Source organism: Geotrypetes seraphini, chromosome 7 (assembly GCF_902459505.1).
Source record: "Geotrypetes seraphini chromosome 7, aGeoSer1.1, whole genome shotgun sequence".
In the NCBI taxonomy this organism is placed as follows: domain Eukaryota; kingdom Metazoa; phylum Chordata; class Amphibia; order Gymnophiona; family Dermophiidae; genus Geotrypetes; species Geotrypetes seraphini.
In genome coordinates this window covers 35,749,557-35,765,555 of record NC_047090.1, presented here as the reverse complement: position 1 = coordinate 35,765,555, position 15,999 = coordinate 35,749,557, and the positions used below count along the sequence as shown (strand labels likewise).

The window sequence follows — 15,999 nt, the reverse complement described above, 5'->3', positions numbered from 1 at the left end:
GTTGGTTTCTGTATCTGCATGTGTAGATTGTAAGAACACCCCTGATCTGCCTATGACCCTCCCATGATCATGCTCCCTTTTTGAAGCCACGTGTAAAGTATACATGCATATAATGCATCTAAATATATGCACACATAAATTTTAATTAATTTCAGTTAGCGCTGATTGCTTGTTAAGATCCCAATTTTTCGTTGATAATTGGCTCATTATTCAATTAAATTAAATGCACAAATTGGGCGCACGTCCAAATTTGCATGCACAAGTTTTAGCACCTTGTGTAGAATTAGGCTGTATGGCCCCAATATTCACACCTCGGGAGGAAGTTCGGCTACCTCCCGTGGTCTGTGGTGATCCCGGATATTCAATGCCAGGGCCATATTTGGTCAAAGTTTACCTCTGAGGATTTAGCTGGATAAGCCGATATTCAGTGGCTGGCCGGTTTTGGCAAAACAGCAAAAGATAGACCTGCTTTTTAGACGGGTCTATCTAGCCATTATATGTCTCTAGAAATAATTAATAGCAGTAGTAGTAGTAGCCTTAGCGAGCCAGCCACTGAATTTTGGTGGTGATTGGCTATGGCACACAACAGAGCTGGTCACCGGCCATACCCTGTGTCTTCGGAGTTGTCGGCAGATGCGGCATCTAAGTGTAAGCTCAGTAAATTTCCCTTTTGGGGCTCCTTCCTCTTTGGGGAGAAATTGGATAAGCTTGTTCAGGCCTTGAGTGACTCTTAGGTGCCTCAGCTACCAGAGGACCGACCTCGCCAGGCATCTCGGGGTGGCACCACCTGTGGGCGTTTGCCTGATTTTCATCAGTACCACCCCAGCCATGGCTTGGCTCCTTTCCATTCTAGAGAACACTTCTTTTAGCGCATGCAGTCCTTTTGGGAAGCCTGTGGGGGAGGGGGCGTGGCGTGGGGCTCCTCCGCCCGCCCGGCCCAGTGACTCGCTGCGGATCCTTCCCCTGATTCTGGTGGGAGCCTGGTTGCGGGAGTTTTACCGGGGGTGAGCCGAGATCACAACAGATCAGTGTGTCTTAGAGGTGATTCAGGACTGCTATGCTCTCGCGTTTTCCCAGCCCTTATCAGATCGTTTCCTCTCTTCTCCTTGTCAGGCAACTTGGAAGAATCAGGCGTTTCGTCAGATGCTGCAAAGGTTGCTGGACCTCAAAGTGGTAGTTCCAGTACCTCCTCAGGAGGTTCGCACCAGCAGGTACTCTATTTACTTTGTGGTGCCCAAGAAAGAGGGGTCTTTTCAACCCATCTTGGACCTGAAAGGCATCAACAGGGCACTTTGGGTTCCGTCTTTTCACATGGAAACCCTGAAATTTGTAATTCTTGCCGTTCAGTCATGGGGAATTTCTGACATCTCTTGATCTGATGGAGACCTACCTGCATGTTCCGATTCCGGTCTCCCATCAGAGATTCTTTCGCTTTGTGATTTGGGAAAGCACCATCAGTTTTGTGCACTTCCATTTGGTCTGGCCACGGCGCCGCAGACTTTCTCAAAGATTATGGTAGTGGTGATGGTTGCCGTTCGCAAGGAGGGCATTCTGGTTCATCCTTATCTAGACGACTGGTTGATTTTGAACAAAGACTTTTCAAGAGAGTTCTCGGGTCACGACTCGGGTTGTGGAGTTCCTGCAATTGACTCCGTCTCAGTTCTTGGAGTTCTCTTCGATACCAGCTTGGGGAGAGTCTTCCTTCCCGAGGCCTGGGCGTTCAAATTGCAGTCACAGATTCGCTTCTTGATGGATTGTCGTTGCTCTCATAATGCAAGTGTTAAGAGCCTTAGCCTATAACCATAAAGCTCTGTGACCTCACAATGCAGTTTTTAAAGAGCCTTAGCCTATAGGGAGAGGAGGAGATAGTTGGTGCTGTGGATGGGCAGACTGGATGGGTCATTCGGCCTTTGCCTGCTGTCATGTTTCTCTGTTTCTAGGCAGCAGTTGTTTTTAGGAAAGGAAAAAGTGCTGGGTTGTTTCATTCAGGTTTCTAGAATAGAGAATTAGCTATTATTTTTCTGCTTTGGTTTAAATGTTGAATTCTCCACAACATAGTGCTTGCCAAATGAAGCAATATTGTGGTTAACTGAAACGGAGATTCCCAGATAGGACCATGTTCCCTCTTTACCACAATAATGTCCTTTTTTGCATGCTCAGGAAAAGAAACTATTGTGACTATACTTCCTTTAAATATAATTGTTTGTGGTTAACTTGCTTTCATGCCTTTTCAGTGCTTCTACAGTATGTGCTGTAAGCAACTGAAATCTATTTTGGCAAACATAATAAGATTTTGCTTGTATAAATTCACTTGACATTGGCTGTTGGAAAATAATTGGAGTTCAAAATGCTAGAAATGCATGTTGCAGTTAGTATTCTCATAACACTGAAGTGAAATGGGTGGAATTTGATCATCTCGATTCTGGAACATAGTGATACCTGCCGATAAATATCTTTTTATAACGTTCTATCAAATATTTGGCAGTCCCTTTTTTTTTTTAAATACAGCTTAATTTCTTTAAAGTGGATGAAATTCAAAGTCTAAAAGCTGCTGATAATTTGATTGAATATTTTAAATAGAGATTATTTTTCAAAGCCCATTTACATGGGTAAAAAGCAATTTACAAATTTGAAAGTTGTCCTTCTGAACCCAACTAAAATTATGTATGAGTTTCTCCAGTACACTTGTAGCCAGGTTAAAAAGACACTCCTAGGAAAGAAAGAGTTTGCATAATTTTCATTTTCAATTGCATTTATTGCGTGGGATGAACACAGAGGATCTCTAATTAGGAAACATATGGTATAAATTAAAGAACTAAGGCCAGTTTTGAACAGACTTGTACAGTTTGGGCTCCTTTTACTAAGGTGCATTAGGGCCTTAACATGCGGAATAGCGCAAGCGCTAGACCTTAACGCCAGCATTGAGCTGGCGTTATTCTAGAAGCGTACCGCGTGGTTTAGTGCATGGTAATTTCATGCGTGCGCTAAAAATGCTAGCGCACCTTAGTAAAAGGAGCCCTTTGTGTCCCATATATGGTGATTCAGTGTAGGATGGGCTGGGGAGGGCATCAATGGGAACTCCACTAACTTGGAACATGAGGATGTTACTGGCCAGACTTTACGGTAGATATCCTGCAAACAACGGGATGGTTGGATAGGCTGGAGTGAGCTTGGATGGCCTTTATCTGCCATCATTGGCAACCAGTTGTATTTAGAATCTAATATAAAGCAATTATGCTATGTCATCAATTTTTATATGATATAATATCTCAAGGGAGTCAATAATTATAAATCTGTGATGTTAACTAAACACTTATACCTATATATCACAGTCTCGAAATGCTATATAAAAATATTAAATTAATTAATTAAATTAGTTAGTGCTCAGACCCACAACTTATTTCATGTTCAAGTGAGGTAACCCGAATATAGGGTGCCATCAGACCATCATAGCACCAACGATGTCTGTACCACCTCAAGATGTTAAATAGCAGAAAAATAATAATATGTACTTATCTGCTTTCTTAGTGGTAGTTGGACAAGTCACGAGACAGGCAGTCCTATGAATTAAAGTGCCATTGCAATATAAAACGTAAAAAAACTCCTGCAGTCATAAAACACAAGTCCTTCCCCTCAACTCGAGTTTCGCGACTGATGCTTCCTCAGGAGGGGAAACTCTTGGTACTGGACTTATCATCCACAATTGCAGCCTTTTATAACATCAGGTCCACTGTAGTTTTGAACCATACTGCAGTCATTCACAGGGTCAAGGGTACCCCGAACAGCATTAAACAGAGGCAAATTACCTTACCCACTCTGCCTTTAGCACACAAAAGAACCAAAACTAATATCAACAAAAGAGGAAAGAAACTCCATATACAAGATAGAAAAGACAAAAGCAACATATATCTTTTAATAAGAAAGAAAACAAATTACAGTAAAGAACTCCCAGGGGTAAATATTCAGCTGGTAGCAAGTGAGCGTTTTGCTGACCACCGCCAGCGTTATTCCCAGATGTTCATTGTCAGGCCATGTCCAAGCTTCAGCATTGAATATCCAGTTTATGCAACGCCAGTTAACGCATGGCCACTTAAGTGAATATTCGGAACTTAAGCAAGCCTGGGTTGCCGCATAAAGATTTTTATATGGTCTCATTTGTATGGTTGCCCTGGCCAGTTAAGTGCTGAATATTGGCATTTAATTGGCTAAGTGCCGATTTCGCCCCCAAAATAACCAGCTTTCACTTAGATGCTAACTGTTAATTTTCAACAGCTATAATTGGTTAAGTACCACTGAAAATAGTAGATAGCCGTGAACAAGCAATTTAACCAATCATCAGCTGTTTCTGACTAGTTAAATAGTTTTGAATATTGACCAGCAAAAGGCTACTGTATATACTCAAATATAAACCGAGGTGACCTTTCTCCATCCCACCCCCAAAAGGAGGAAAAAAGGTTGACTTGATTATAAACTGGGAGGGGAGGGGGTGTTTATATTCAAGTGCCCTGCCTTGCACCAAGCCCTTCTTTCCTCCCTCCTTTGTTCCCTCCTTCCCTTCTTACCAGTCCCTGAAGCCCACTACAGGCCTGCCTGAAGCCCTGGTGGTCCTGTGGTGTACTGGGATAGAAGTGATCCTTCCTGCATCCTGTCCTGGCTAACTCTAAACCACCTTGCCTCCCTCATGCCTCTTTGACCTCTGCAGACCTTACCTTTAAAACCCTGGTGGTCTAGCAGTGAAGCAGGGTGGAGCGATCTTCCTATGTTTCTGCCTTGTGAGAGCCATAATCCAAAATGTCTGTTACAGTCTTGTGAGTTCCCATGGCCTCACAAGACTGCAGTGGGAACTTGTAGTAGACATTTTTGATCATGGCTCTCATGGGACACGAGTGTAGGAAGATCGCTCCTGCCCCGCATCACCGCCATACCACCAGGGCTTTAAAGGTAAGGTCTATGGGGGTCACGGAGGCGGGGTGGTTTAGAGTTGGCTGAGACAGGATGCGGGAAGGATCGCTTCTGTCCCGGCTCACCGCTGGACCTCCATGGCTTCAGAATGAAGGACTCAGGAGGCCTGCAACAGGTCTGGGGGGGAGCATAGACCAGAATACCCGAATATAAACTAAAGCCCCCATTTTTGGGCCATATTCATGACCCCAAAATCTCAGTTTATATTTGTAGATACTATCAGTCTAAATCTCCAGGTAAAACAGCTCATAAGTGTTTGTTCTTATCTGAAAGCCCTATCAGTGAGGGTGAGTTTAAAATCCATGTGTGTATGCTTTTCTTTTTATGAAACCTTGATGAATTAGTAGGGAAAGATTGTCTCCTGAGAAACAGACTCTTATGTACTTTTCTGCCGGCTTGACTATGAAGGGAGCCTTTCGGCCAGTACTATTTTGTTTTGGAAAACTAAGCAGCAACTGTTCCTTTGGGAGAAGAGAGGAAGTGCAAAAGTGCCAGGGATGCCATTGAGGGCTCTGCAGGAACTTTGGAGACTTACAAATACAATTGTGGCACTTGCCTATAACCTCTAAGTAAATGATATTCTTTATTTTGGGGAATTTCATACTTTTTGTGTATTTTGTGGAGAACCAGAAATACCAGACTGGATTGGGATCCAGATTTTTTTTTTTTTTTGGGGGGGGAGAGGTTTGACCCTGTCTGTGCCATACCCTGGCACCTCATCATAATATATATGAGACACATTTGTATGCCTACTACCTCCCTTTTATGCAAATCGATCTCAAGCATATTCATTAAGATAATCCTGAAAATCTGATTGGTTTGCAGCCTTGAAAAACTGAACTTGTGCGCCCCGGCTTTATAGCAAAATTTCCCAAATCTGTCCTGGGAAGTGAGCAGCCAGTCAGGTTTTAGGAATTCTAGAGTGAATATGGATGAAATACATTTGAAGGCATTTTCAGACACAGACCATGCAAATGTATTTCATGCATATTAATTGTTGTTTGTGGTTCTGAGCTGTTAATCAGTTTTTCACAGACAAAAATGTTGTGGCTATCCTGAAAGCCTTTCTGGCTGTAGCGTCCTCAGGACAGGTTTGGGGAACCCCACTCAAATTATATCAACAAGAGATCAGTTTGAGCCAGATCATCGCATACTGGAAGAACCATGTTGGAGGGGCCTCATCCATTTCTGTACCTTGTAAATCATTTGTTGCATTCTGTTTTACTCTTTGCAGCTAATAACTTAAAAATGTTCACATATGACCATTTTGCTAACTTCTCAACATTTTTAGCACTCCTTACCACAAATTCATAATAGCAGTCAGCTGTGAGAGCCCGAGGCTCTCCAATTTAAGGAGGCATTGCCTGCCGGAATCACTCAATGAAAAGCTGTCGGAATAAGCAATAGATAATTTACTGAAATAGAACTTTGAGCTTCACTTACACCATTCTTATGCTTTTTTCTTTTGTTCATTGTTGGATGATGCATTGAGAACCTCCTTAACCTTGCCAATGAACTCTGTTAGTAGCAACACCACCAACACTCATCAACATTTGGAGGAATGATGCATGATGCTGCCTATGAGACTGAAGTTAATAAGCTTTGCATTAGGGAGCTATGCACTGAGTTTCAGCACATAGCTCTAACATGTAAGAAAGAAAAAAACATTTAGGCCCGATGCAGTAAAAAAAACATATGCAAAAAATTTAAATGCAAAATATGTACAAACATGGAAGAACATGACAATCACTATGGAAACCTATATAAATCTAACATGAATTTCAGTAGAATTAATATTTTATACAGAAATTGTGCTGGGATCTGGAAGATCATGAGCATACTTGGAATGCTAAATATATAGGGCCGGATTCTGTAACTGGCGCCCAAGTTCATTCCAGGGCGCCGGTTACAGAATCATTCTTACTTAGTCGATAGGTGACTGACTGAAATGTAGGCCCGAATAAACCGTGGCCTACATTTCAGCTGCCTATCTTTGCCGCTAGACCGCAGCAGCCGATCGTGGCAGAAGAATTCTCCCCTTCCCAATCAGCTGAGTAGCAGGGACTCCACAAATCTGCAATTCTATAATCAGTGCCCAAGTCGGATTGCCTTCGAGGGCGCCGGTTACAGAATTGCAGCTTTGGGGAGTACCTGCCGCTTAGCTAATGGGGGAGGGGGGGCAATTCCCCTGCCGTGATCAGCTGAGCAGTCACAGCAGAGAACCCCCGAACCCCAAAGCAAGTCGGCCAGCAGGAGGGATGCCCACTCCCTCCTGCTGGCACCCCCTTAAAACATGACCCTCCAAACACCACCTGGGCCCCCACCCCCATACCTTTATCTGTTAGGCTGGTAGGAAGGATTCTCACTTCCTTCTGATGGTTATAGAATCGCGGCTTTGGGGAGTCCCTGCCGCAATCAACTGCTGCAGTCTAGTGGCTGATAGGTTTTCCAGGCCTACATTTCAGCTGCCTATCTTGGAGTGAATCATGGCTGGGTAGCTGCTTTAGCCCACCTAACGCCACATCTGGCGTTGGTCATGCCTACTTTGGCATTCTGTGGCCTAATGTGGCTACCTAGCCACGATTCTAGCGGCCATTTCAGCCGCTTTTTATTTAGGCGTCGGTAGGTGCTTCAACACTGCCGTTTCTGACTGTATTTTTCAATTATTTAGGCATCGACAGGGCACCTACAGATGCCTAAGTTTAGGCACTGGTTATAGAATTTCCCCCATATTCCGCACATTAATCAATTTTTTACTCAAACTTTTATTTTCGCTCTAGATCTCTAATCCAATTTTGGAACACTGAGCAAAAATGGGTTGGGCTGCCCAAAATCCATAAAGAAGATTTAAATAAAAAGTGGTTCTGCTACACTTGTATCACAGGGTTAGTGATTTCATCTCTAGTGCATCAGAACTAGAGAGGCCTTGCCTGAGATAACCCTCTGCAATTCCTGATACTGGAATGGACCAATCACATTTGGAGGCACTGTTTGGAGCCTGTGCCTTCCCAGTTGCACCGAAGGGTCCTTTCTATGTTTGGTCTTGTACATCTATACATGATGATTGGATTGAGGGACATGGAGTGGAAGCCAATTTGGATTGGGCCTTGCATGTGGTTTGTCTTGATTGCAGATTGGTCAGTAAAACTAGATAGAATTATTGTAAGAGCGATCAGGAATTTGTGAATGCATCTGGCAGGTGTAGCATGGCCTGGCTGCAACTACATCTACTTATAGTTATCTTAACAAACTTAATTTCCCCCCCAGTTTGGCAATGGTGGGTGCTTCGAAAAGGATGATGGAATGAGCCATACAGTCCCAAGACAAGAACAATTAGTAACCAAAAGGAGAAGGGCTATGAGATGATGAAGCTGCAACCATCAGCCTCGTTTCTTCCTTGAATTGCATTGTTTCAGTTGGAGAAACTATTTTTTTTTTTCTTAGAATTCCCAAATTTCTTATCTAAAGATGTCTGCTTTGAAGGTGTCAATGAGCAAGTAGTGCCCTTTGATTTTTAACTTACTCTTTTGGTCTAGACCCAGCTGTGCGCTTGGCGTTGTTCAAAAACAATGAAAATAAACACCCCCCTTTGAAGCCGTCAAAGAAGAAAGAGCCAAACAAAGTTGAATATTTTAAAGGTAAGAGCAGGAATTTTATTTATTTTTTCAAGTTGTACATGCCTGAAATTTACCTCATATGTATTTTAACAATGTTAAACTTTTCGTGGCAGTTCTATTTACTAGATTGAATCAGTGCATTTGCAATGACAAACATCTACCAGTTTAATGTAGTAAGTATGTTTGCAATATAAATTCTGTCTACGCTAAAATCATGTATGCTTTACCAAAAAAGAATGGGATGCAGATTTCTGGCAGTCAGTTCTCCTTTACATTCTTTTTTTTTTCCTCAAGATTATACATTACCATTGCACATTTCTTTTTCTGCTCTGTCGAAAGTAAAAGCCTTGGAATGCTTAGCTTAAAAGTTTGTTGCACAGCATTACAGGACCATCACATGGCCATTGCTTTGTGGTAACTTCTAGTTAGCTCCCTTCTTCCCTGCTGCCTTCTCCTTAGGCAGCTCAAACTGACAGTTGATTGAAAGATGATGGGGGGCAAGAGCTGGGTAAACTGGTTAAGAGAGAGACATCATCTGATAGTCAGTGGGTTTTCTTCCCAGTGAGTCAGCCATAGCATCTTAGTTTTCCCTCCCTTGATCTTCGGCCAGAGTATAGGGGATCGTTATCACATTTACAATTGTTTACGACAAAGAGATGCACAGCAGGCCTACGCTAAGGGCTCCTTTTACTAAGTTGCGTTAGGGCTTTAACGCGCGCTACATTGCAGCTGCAGAAATGTATGCAGATACAGTTCATACAACTGCAAGTCTTTCAAACATCTCTGCAGCTATTCACAACTCCTTGGTTCAGGTATCCAAACAATGTAAGGGATAAGCACTTGACCAACCCCTCCAAATCCAGTGATGCCTCAGATGACCCCTGGAGATAGACCTGACTAAATTTTGTTGAATTTTGAATGGACTGCTCATCTGGCCGGGTATCAGAGATATCCTGACCTAGGAAACCTGTTAACTGGAAGTAACTAAGCTAGTTTCCAGGTTGCAACTGAGACAGGATAGCCTCACATGCAGAGGTTAAGTCCACCATCCTAGAGTGGGATGGGAGCACCAAAGAGTGTCCCCAATGGTTCTTTTTATTTGTTGTTGTTTTAAATACATTTTTTTTATTAACCATTTTAAATGAAGGCGAGAATACACACAAGAGCCCCACACTGGGGCGAGTACAGCACTGATTCAGGAGAACCACAAAAATCATATACAAATCCAAAATTTACAGTGCAAAACTTATACACATTTGCCTAGTTCCCATTCCCCCATCCCTCCCCCCCTATCAATACATATAAAGTTCAACAGTGTAAGTCAGCGAGTTATAAAACAGAAATTGTGGAACAGAAAGAAAATAAAGCATCAGTGTAACCCTATCAAACTCCAACTGAGTCATGCATAATCGCGTCCAAATGTATCCAAAGTTCATGAGTGGGATCAAAACATCCATGATGTTTATCAGTCAATTGCTCCAGAGCTATTAAAGAGGTCAGCTTCAAGTGCCGGTCCAACAATCTTGGACCACTTGATTATTTTCATTTTAATGCAATAATACACTTAGCAGATGCAAAGCACAGTCTCTCTTAAATCGGACTTGCTACCTGCGTCCTCTCTTGGTATGAAGACCTAATAAACACACCCGAGGGTCCAGTAAAATAGAAAAGCCTAAGCCCTTCTTCATAACTTGGGTAACAGAGGACCAGAAATGCATTTTCTTACAAGTCCACCATATGTGGAAAAAAGCACCCTTGTCTAGTAAGCATTGCCAGCAGACATCAGTAGCAGATTGTGGAAACATAGCCTGAATACCACTGGGTAAGGATCTTGTAAGCATTTTCCTTAATCGGCACACATTTAGAAGATGTAGAAACTTCAAGAAACACTCTTTTCCATTCAGTCCTAGAAAGTTCAACACCCATTTTCCCAAGAGGTCATAAATTTATATTTCCTAAATGTATGGTTATTCAAAAACCTATGCAACAGGGAAATAGGACCATTCAGTTTACCTAATGCCATACATAAATTTTCTAATTTATCGGTATCAGGGTCTTCCTGGAGCCACCCTTGGCTGGAGATAAAATGCTTGACTTGCAGGTATGGGAAAACATCCCTCAGGAGCAACTGATAGAGATCTCATAACTCTTCAAATGGGATCATCTCCCTAACATCCAGAAATTGGTGAAAGTGAATGAGACCCCTTTGTTGCTATCGGGCGAATACCCTCCCTACCCACCCAAAAAGTAGGTTTAAATCTAATAGAGGAATGTGAAGATATTCCATGAGTTTCTCCAAATTTCCGTTGCACCTTGTGCCATATTCCCAACAGATGACAAACATAAGGATTAGTCAAAGAGCCCCTCCTCAGAAGAGTCCCAAGGTGTGAGGCCCAGATAAGATAGCATAAGGGAAACACAGGGGTGCTAGCCTGTTATAACTGGATACTGAGTTTATCCAGAGAAAACTCCCAGTCAAATAACTGCCTAAGTTGGGCCGCCCAGTAGTACCACGCCAAGTTTGGCATTCCCCTGCCTCCCCCCCCCCCCCCACTCAGGACCCTGCCATAGAAGAGATTTAGGCAATCTTGGATGTCCATTACCCTACACAAACCAAGAAAATTCCCTTTGGAGTACATCTAGGACGCCCCTAGAAACTGAGATAGGGAGGGATTGAAAAAGAAAAGGCAAACCAAGCAAGACATTCATCTTAAGCACTGCAATCCTCCCCCACCAGGACAACCACAGGGAGCACCAAGTGTTCAAATCATTTCTGATATGACCCAGCAAGACCTCACAGTTGCGAGAGTATAACTGGATGGGATCTCTAATTATTTGGATCCCAAGATATTTAATCTGACTGGGAACCCATTTAAACAGAAAAGCTTGCCAAAGACTATCCTCTTCAAGTTGTGAAGTGATAATGCTCCAAGATTTCAGATTTGTCATAGTTCACTTTAAACCCCGCTTCTTGGCCATACAATTCTAATTCCTGTATAATCGCAGTTAAAGACTGCTGGGGTTGGCTTATGTAAAATAAGATATCATCTGTGACCAAAGCCAGCTTGTGATACTGAGTCCCCAATTGGAAGCCCTTTACATCTGGATTATCTTAAATGCTCTGAGCCAAAGGCTCGATAGACAGGTAGTGTATTGTTAGGTGCCTCTGCTTGCCCTGTATCGGTAGCATGGAATGTTGCTACTCTTTGGGTTTTGGCCAGGTATTAGTGACCCGGATTGGCCACCATGAAAACGAGCTACTGGGCTTGATGGACCTTTGATCTAACCCAGTAAGGCTATTCTTATGTTCATCAACTCGCCCTTGAGTCCTAGCAACTTGATGAATTGCGGATCTAAAAAGAAATCGGTTTTGTGCTAGTCCAGAAAGGTCCTCCAGTGTCGTCCCCATGATTGTTTTCATTGTGTCTAGCCATCTGATTGTAGGTCGCCCTCTTCGCCTGGGTCTTTCGATCTTGCCAAACATGATGTCCTCCTTCAGTGTGTTCTTGTCTATGGCTATTAAAATGCACTCATAATTGCAGAAAATTTTGTATGCACTGGTATAACTATTACTCTAAATTATTAGAAAGAACTGGAGTACAAGAATACATACAAACAAGTAAAAAGTCCAGTGAAAACTGAGTATAATGCCTTAGAGGGGCATAATCGAAAGGGACGTCTAAGTCCGTTTATGTCCATCTCGCAAGTCGTCCAAAGTTAAAAAGAGCTTAAGACACATTTTCGAAAGATATGTCCAATTTTTTTTTTTCATTTCGAAAATCGTCTAATTTTACGTCCTGCCGATCTGATCATCCAAGCCACTAAATCGTCCATCTTTATACCACCTTTTCGTCCAACTTTCCGTCCAAGTCCAAAACGCCTAGAACAAGCTCTGTTGGAGGGGAGGGGTCGGGAGGGTCTGCAAAGTGGGAGGAGTCTGCAAAGTGATGGACTGCACACCCAGACATGCCACCTAAACAGTGGGGTACCTTACAGGGCACTGCTGTGAACTTCACAAAAAGGGTGCCATGGCTTCTCCTCACATAAGTTACGGTGAGCCCCCCAAACCACCTCAAGAATCCCCTAGACCCACTATCTAACACCCCAATAGCCCTTATGGCTGCAGGAGCCACTTATATGCCAGTACAAAAGGGTTTTGGGGGTGTTTAGGGATGCAGTGATTACAGGGGCATGGGGCATCCTCTCTATGGGTCTCTAACCCACCCCCAAGTCGACTTAAGCTGCCTCTGTGCTGGACGACTAGGCTTTCCTATGCCAGGCGGCCAGGTGATGATGGTCTGGAGGCTGAATTTTAAAATTAGAATTAAAATTTTTATGGGGATGGGGGGGGTTGGTGATCACTGGGGTAGTGTGTGGGGGTCTGTTTTATGTGTTTGCAGTGCTTATCTGGTGACTTTAGATAGGTTTTTGTGACTTAAACCAAGTTCCGTCTAGGCTCTGTTGTAAAACTTTTGGTTATACATGCTGTACGACTAAGTCTAAGCCGGCCCATGTCCCGCCCAACTCCCGCCCTTGACACGCCTCCCGAAATGCCCCATTTAGCTTTGGTCGTTCAGCAGCACTATGAAGGCCTAGGTCGTTTAGAAATGCTTCCAAAACCCGTTTTTATTATCGGCACTTGGACGTTTTTGAGAAATGTTCGTCCAAATTCCCATTTAGGCCGGTTTTTGGACGTTTTTCTCTTTCAATTATGAGCCCCTTAGTGTTTCCTTTGATGAGGAAAAGGCTTCAGAAGCCGCAGGAAGCAACGCTGTCCCGGAGCTGTGAAGGAGAGAGCTGTCAAAAGTACAAACTCCCCTGCATACTTCTATCATTGGCTAGGGAAAAACCTCTTTACACGTTTCAAATGTATATTGCAACTGCACTAGCTTTTAGTAAAATAGATATTATTCTACCTTTATCTGCTCCTGTTTGTTTCAAGTTTCAAGTTTAATACAGATTTGATTAATCGCTTCATCTAAATTCGAAGCGATGTACATTATGATAAAATTACAATGTAAAAACAAAATCATAGAAGATAATATTAACAAGGTTAATGACAAATTTGACAAAACTAGAAACAAAAGGAAAATATAGGGAAGAAGTTACAATTTAAATAAGGTAAAGTAAACATATAGGGAAAGCACATAAGGGGAGGGTAATGATAATAATTTTAATAAGATAAAATTTAAAAGGAAGATAAAAATTGAAAGTGAGACTTGAAAGAATAACTTTAAGAGTTTCTCATGATTATTAAAAAGTCACTTAGGAGCTAGTTAGTTTACGAATGCATCACTAAACAGGAAAGTTTTTAGTTTACATTTAAATTTATCTGGATCCAGGAGGGATCCATGATGACTTATGACACACCAAAGAACCATCCATCCCATCTGTTTTATCCTGTGGGGGGGGGGGAATTTATAGAATTCTCACAAAATATTTCACATCTGCTCCAAATTGGAAACTTGTCATATGACACAGAAAGTACAAATTAGAGAATGACATGGGGACAAATTTTTCCCCGTCCTGTCCCCGTGAGTTTTGTTGCTATCCCTGCCCCATTCCTGTAAGCTCTGCCTTAACTACACAAGCCTCGGTTTTGTTGCTGTCCCTGCCCCATTCCTGTAAGCTCTGCCTTAACTACACAAGCCTCGAACACTTATGATTTTAAAGTGTTTGAGGCTTGTGCAGATGAGGACGGAGCTTAGGCATTGGTGGAATGAGGCATTATGACTTCACAGTCTGAGCTCTAGAATGTTGCTACTTATGATTTTAAAGTGTTTGAGGCTTGTGCAGATGAGGACAGAACTTGCAGGAAATGGGGCAGGGACAGGAAAAGAACTCTCTGAGACGGGAAAATGAGTTCCTGCGGGGTCGGGGAAAAATTTGTCCCCAAAGGATTTAAGTCCCAGTCAGACGAATGATCACTAATGATTCTGAGACCTCTAATACTGTCTTACAGACCATACGGAAATTTACCTCAATGGACATTTCTCCTGTTTCCTCTAATTCATTTGCTAACATAGGCCTCCTTTTACAAAGCAGCACTAGCAATTCCCACGCAGCAAATTGGAGGCAATTCATTCAGTTTCTGTGGCCTTCATTACATTTGTCACATGAGTATCACTTGCAAGGCTTTGTAAGAGGAGCCCATAGATCTAAAAAACATGAGGAGAGCAAATTATTCTTAAAGTACTCAGAGCCAGAAGAACTTTCCAAAGTAGTATCAAAAGTTTCTTGCTCAATGACGCTTTTGGAATATAACTGTCCTTCTAAGGACAACCGGATGATCTTATATACTCTCTTCCCCCCCTTCCTCCTATTTTTCCCTTTTTTGTTCTTTTCTTTCAAAATTGTAGTTCTACCCCTCCTCCTTTTGTATATGTTCATCCAAACTATTTTGTCCATTGTACAACAAGCCCCCAGTAATATGTCTCTACTTATTAATTTCACGTTCTATTATGTTTTTTAAACTTTATTTTTTAAATGATGTACACTGTCTAGAAATTTATAATAAACTTGGAAACTTCTTCCATTAGCTTTTTTTCTTTTTTTTTTTTGGGGGGGGGTGAGGGGTGTTTGACAGTATTCATCCATGGATAAAGAAAACTTAGAATAAAAATAATCATTGATAATTTTGTTTTTTTAGTGCAAAAATTAGCCATAGTTATCCTGCTTATAGATTTTATCTTTATTTTTTTGTGCGTTTTAAGTTGATTTTGAATAGTTTGGGGTGAAGGTGTGTTTGATCTGAATATCCTTACCTGTATTGTTTCCCTAAAGTAGAAGCAGACAATAAAAATACAAGAGATTTTATTATTTTCATGCTATAAAATGCATGCCTAATCTTCTGAAATCTCCACGTACTACTGAACAAAGTGCTCTCGAAACTAAGTTAAACATGTTTACTCTTAATAAGGACCATGATTGCAGTAAACTGAAGTGGTTATGTACTGCGATGTGTAATGACTTGAGGGGTGGTTGATGTCAAAGCGCTTCCCTCATCAAGTTCCTGCTGGTGTTTGTCTGCATTTTATTATCCGTTGAGCAGTTCTTGCAGAGTAAGTGAACTGTGTCCAAAAATGTTGAATTGCTTCTCTGAGGTACTCTGATATTTTTAAGACACTCTGTAAAAGTGAAGTCTCCAGGACCGTCAACCATAACACAGCCTTGAACATTTATAGCTTCTGTTTAACTTCTAGGTCAGGGGTGTCAAATGTCATTCCTCGAGGGCCGCAATCCAATCGGGTTTTCAGGATTTCCCCAATGAGTATGCATGAGATCTACTAGCATACAATGAAAGCAGTGCACGCAAATAGATCTCATGCATATTCATTGGGGAAATCCTGAAAACCCAACTGGATTGCGGCCCTCGTTCCTTGAGGGCCACAATCCAGTTGAGTTTTCAAGATTTCCCGAA

At 42.1% G+C, this 15,999-nt stretch overlaps 1 protein-coding gene across 4 annotated transcripts in view; it reads left to right on the top strand.

Annotated features, from left to right (window-relative positions):
- LRRIQ1 (leucine rich repeats and IQ motif containing 1) overlaps nt 1-15,999 on the top strand; it is a 289,414-nt gene that overhangs the window by 209,577 nt on the left and 63,838 nt on the right. For all 4 annotated transcript variants that reach the window (XM_033951658.1, XM_033951656.1, XM_033951659.1 and 1 more), the window contains one exon: nt 8,499-8,600. In XM_033951658.1, coding sequence (XP_033807549.1) covers nt 8,499-8,600 — 102 coding nt within the window. The remainder of the gene's footprint in view (nt 1-8,498; nt 8,601-15,999) is intronic.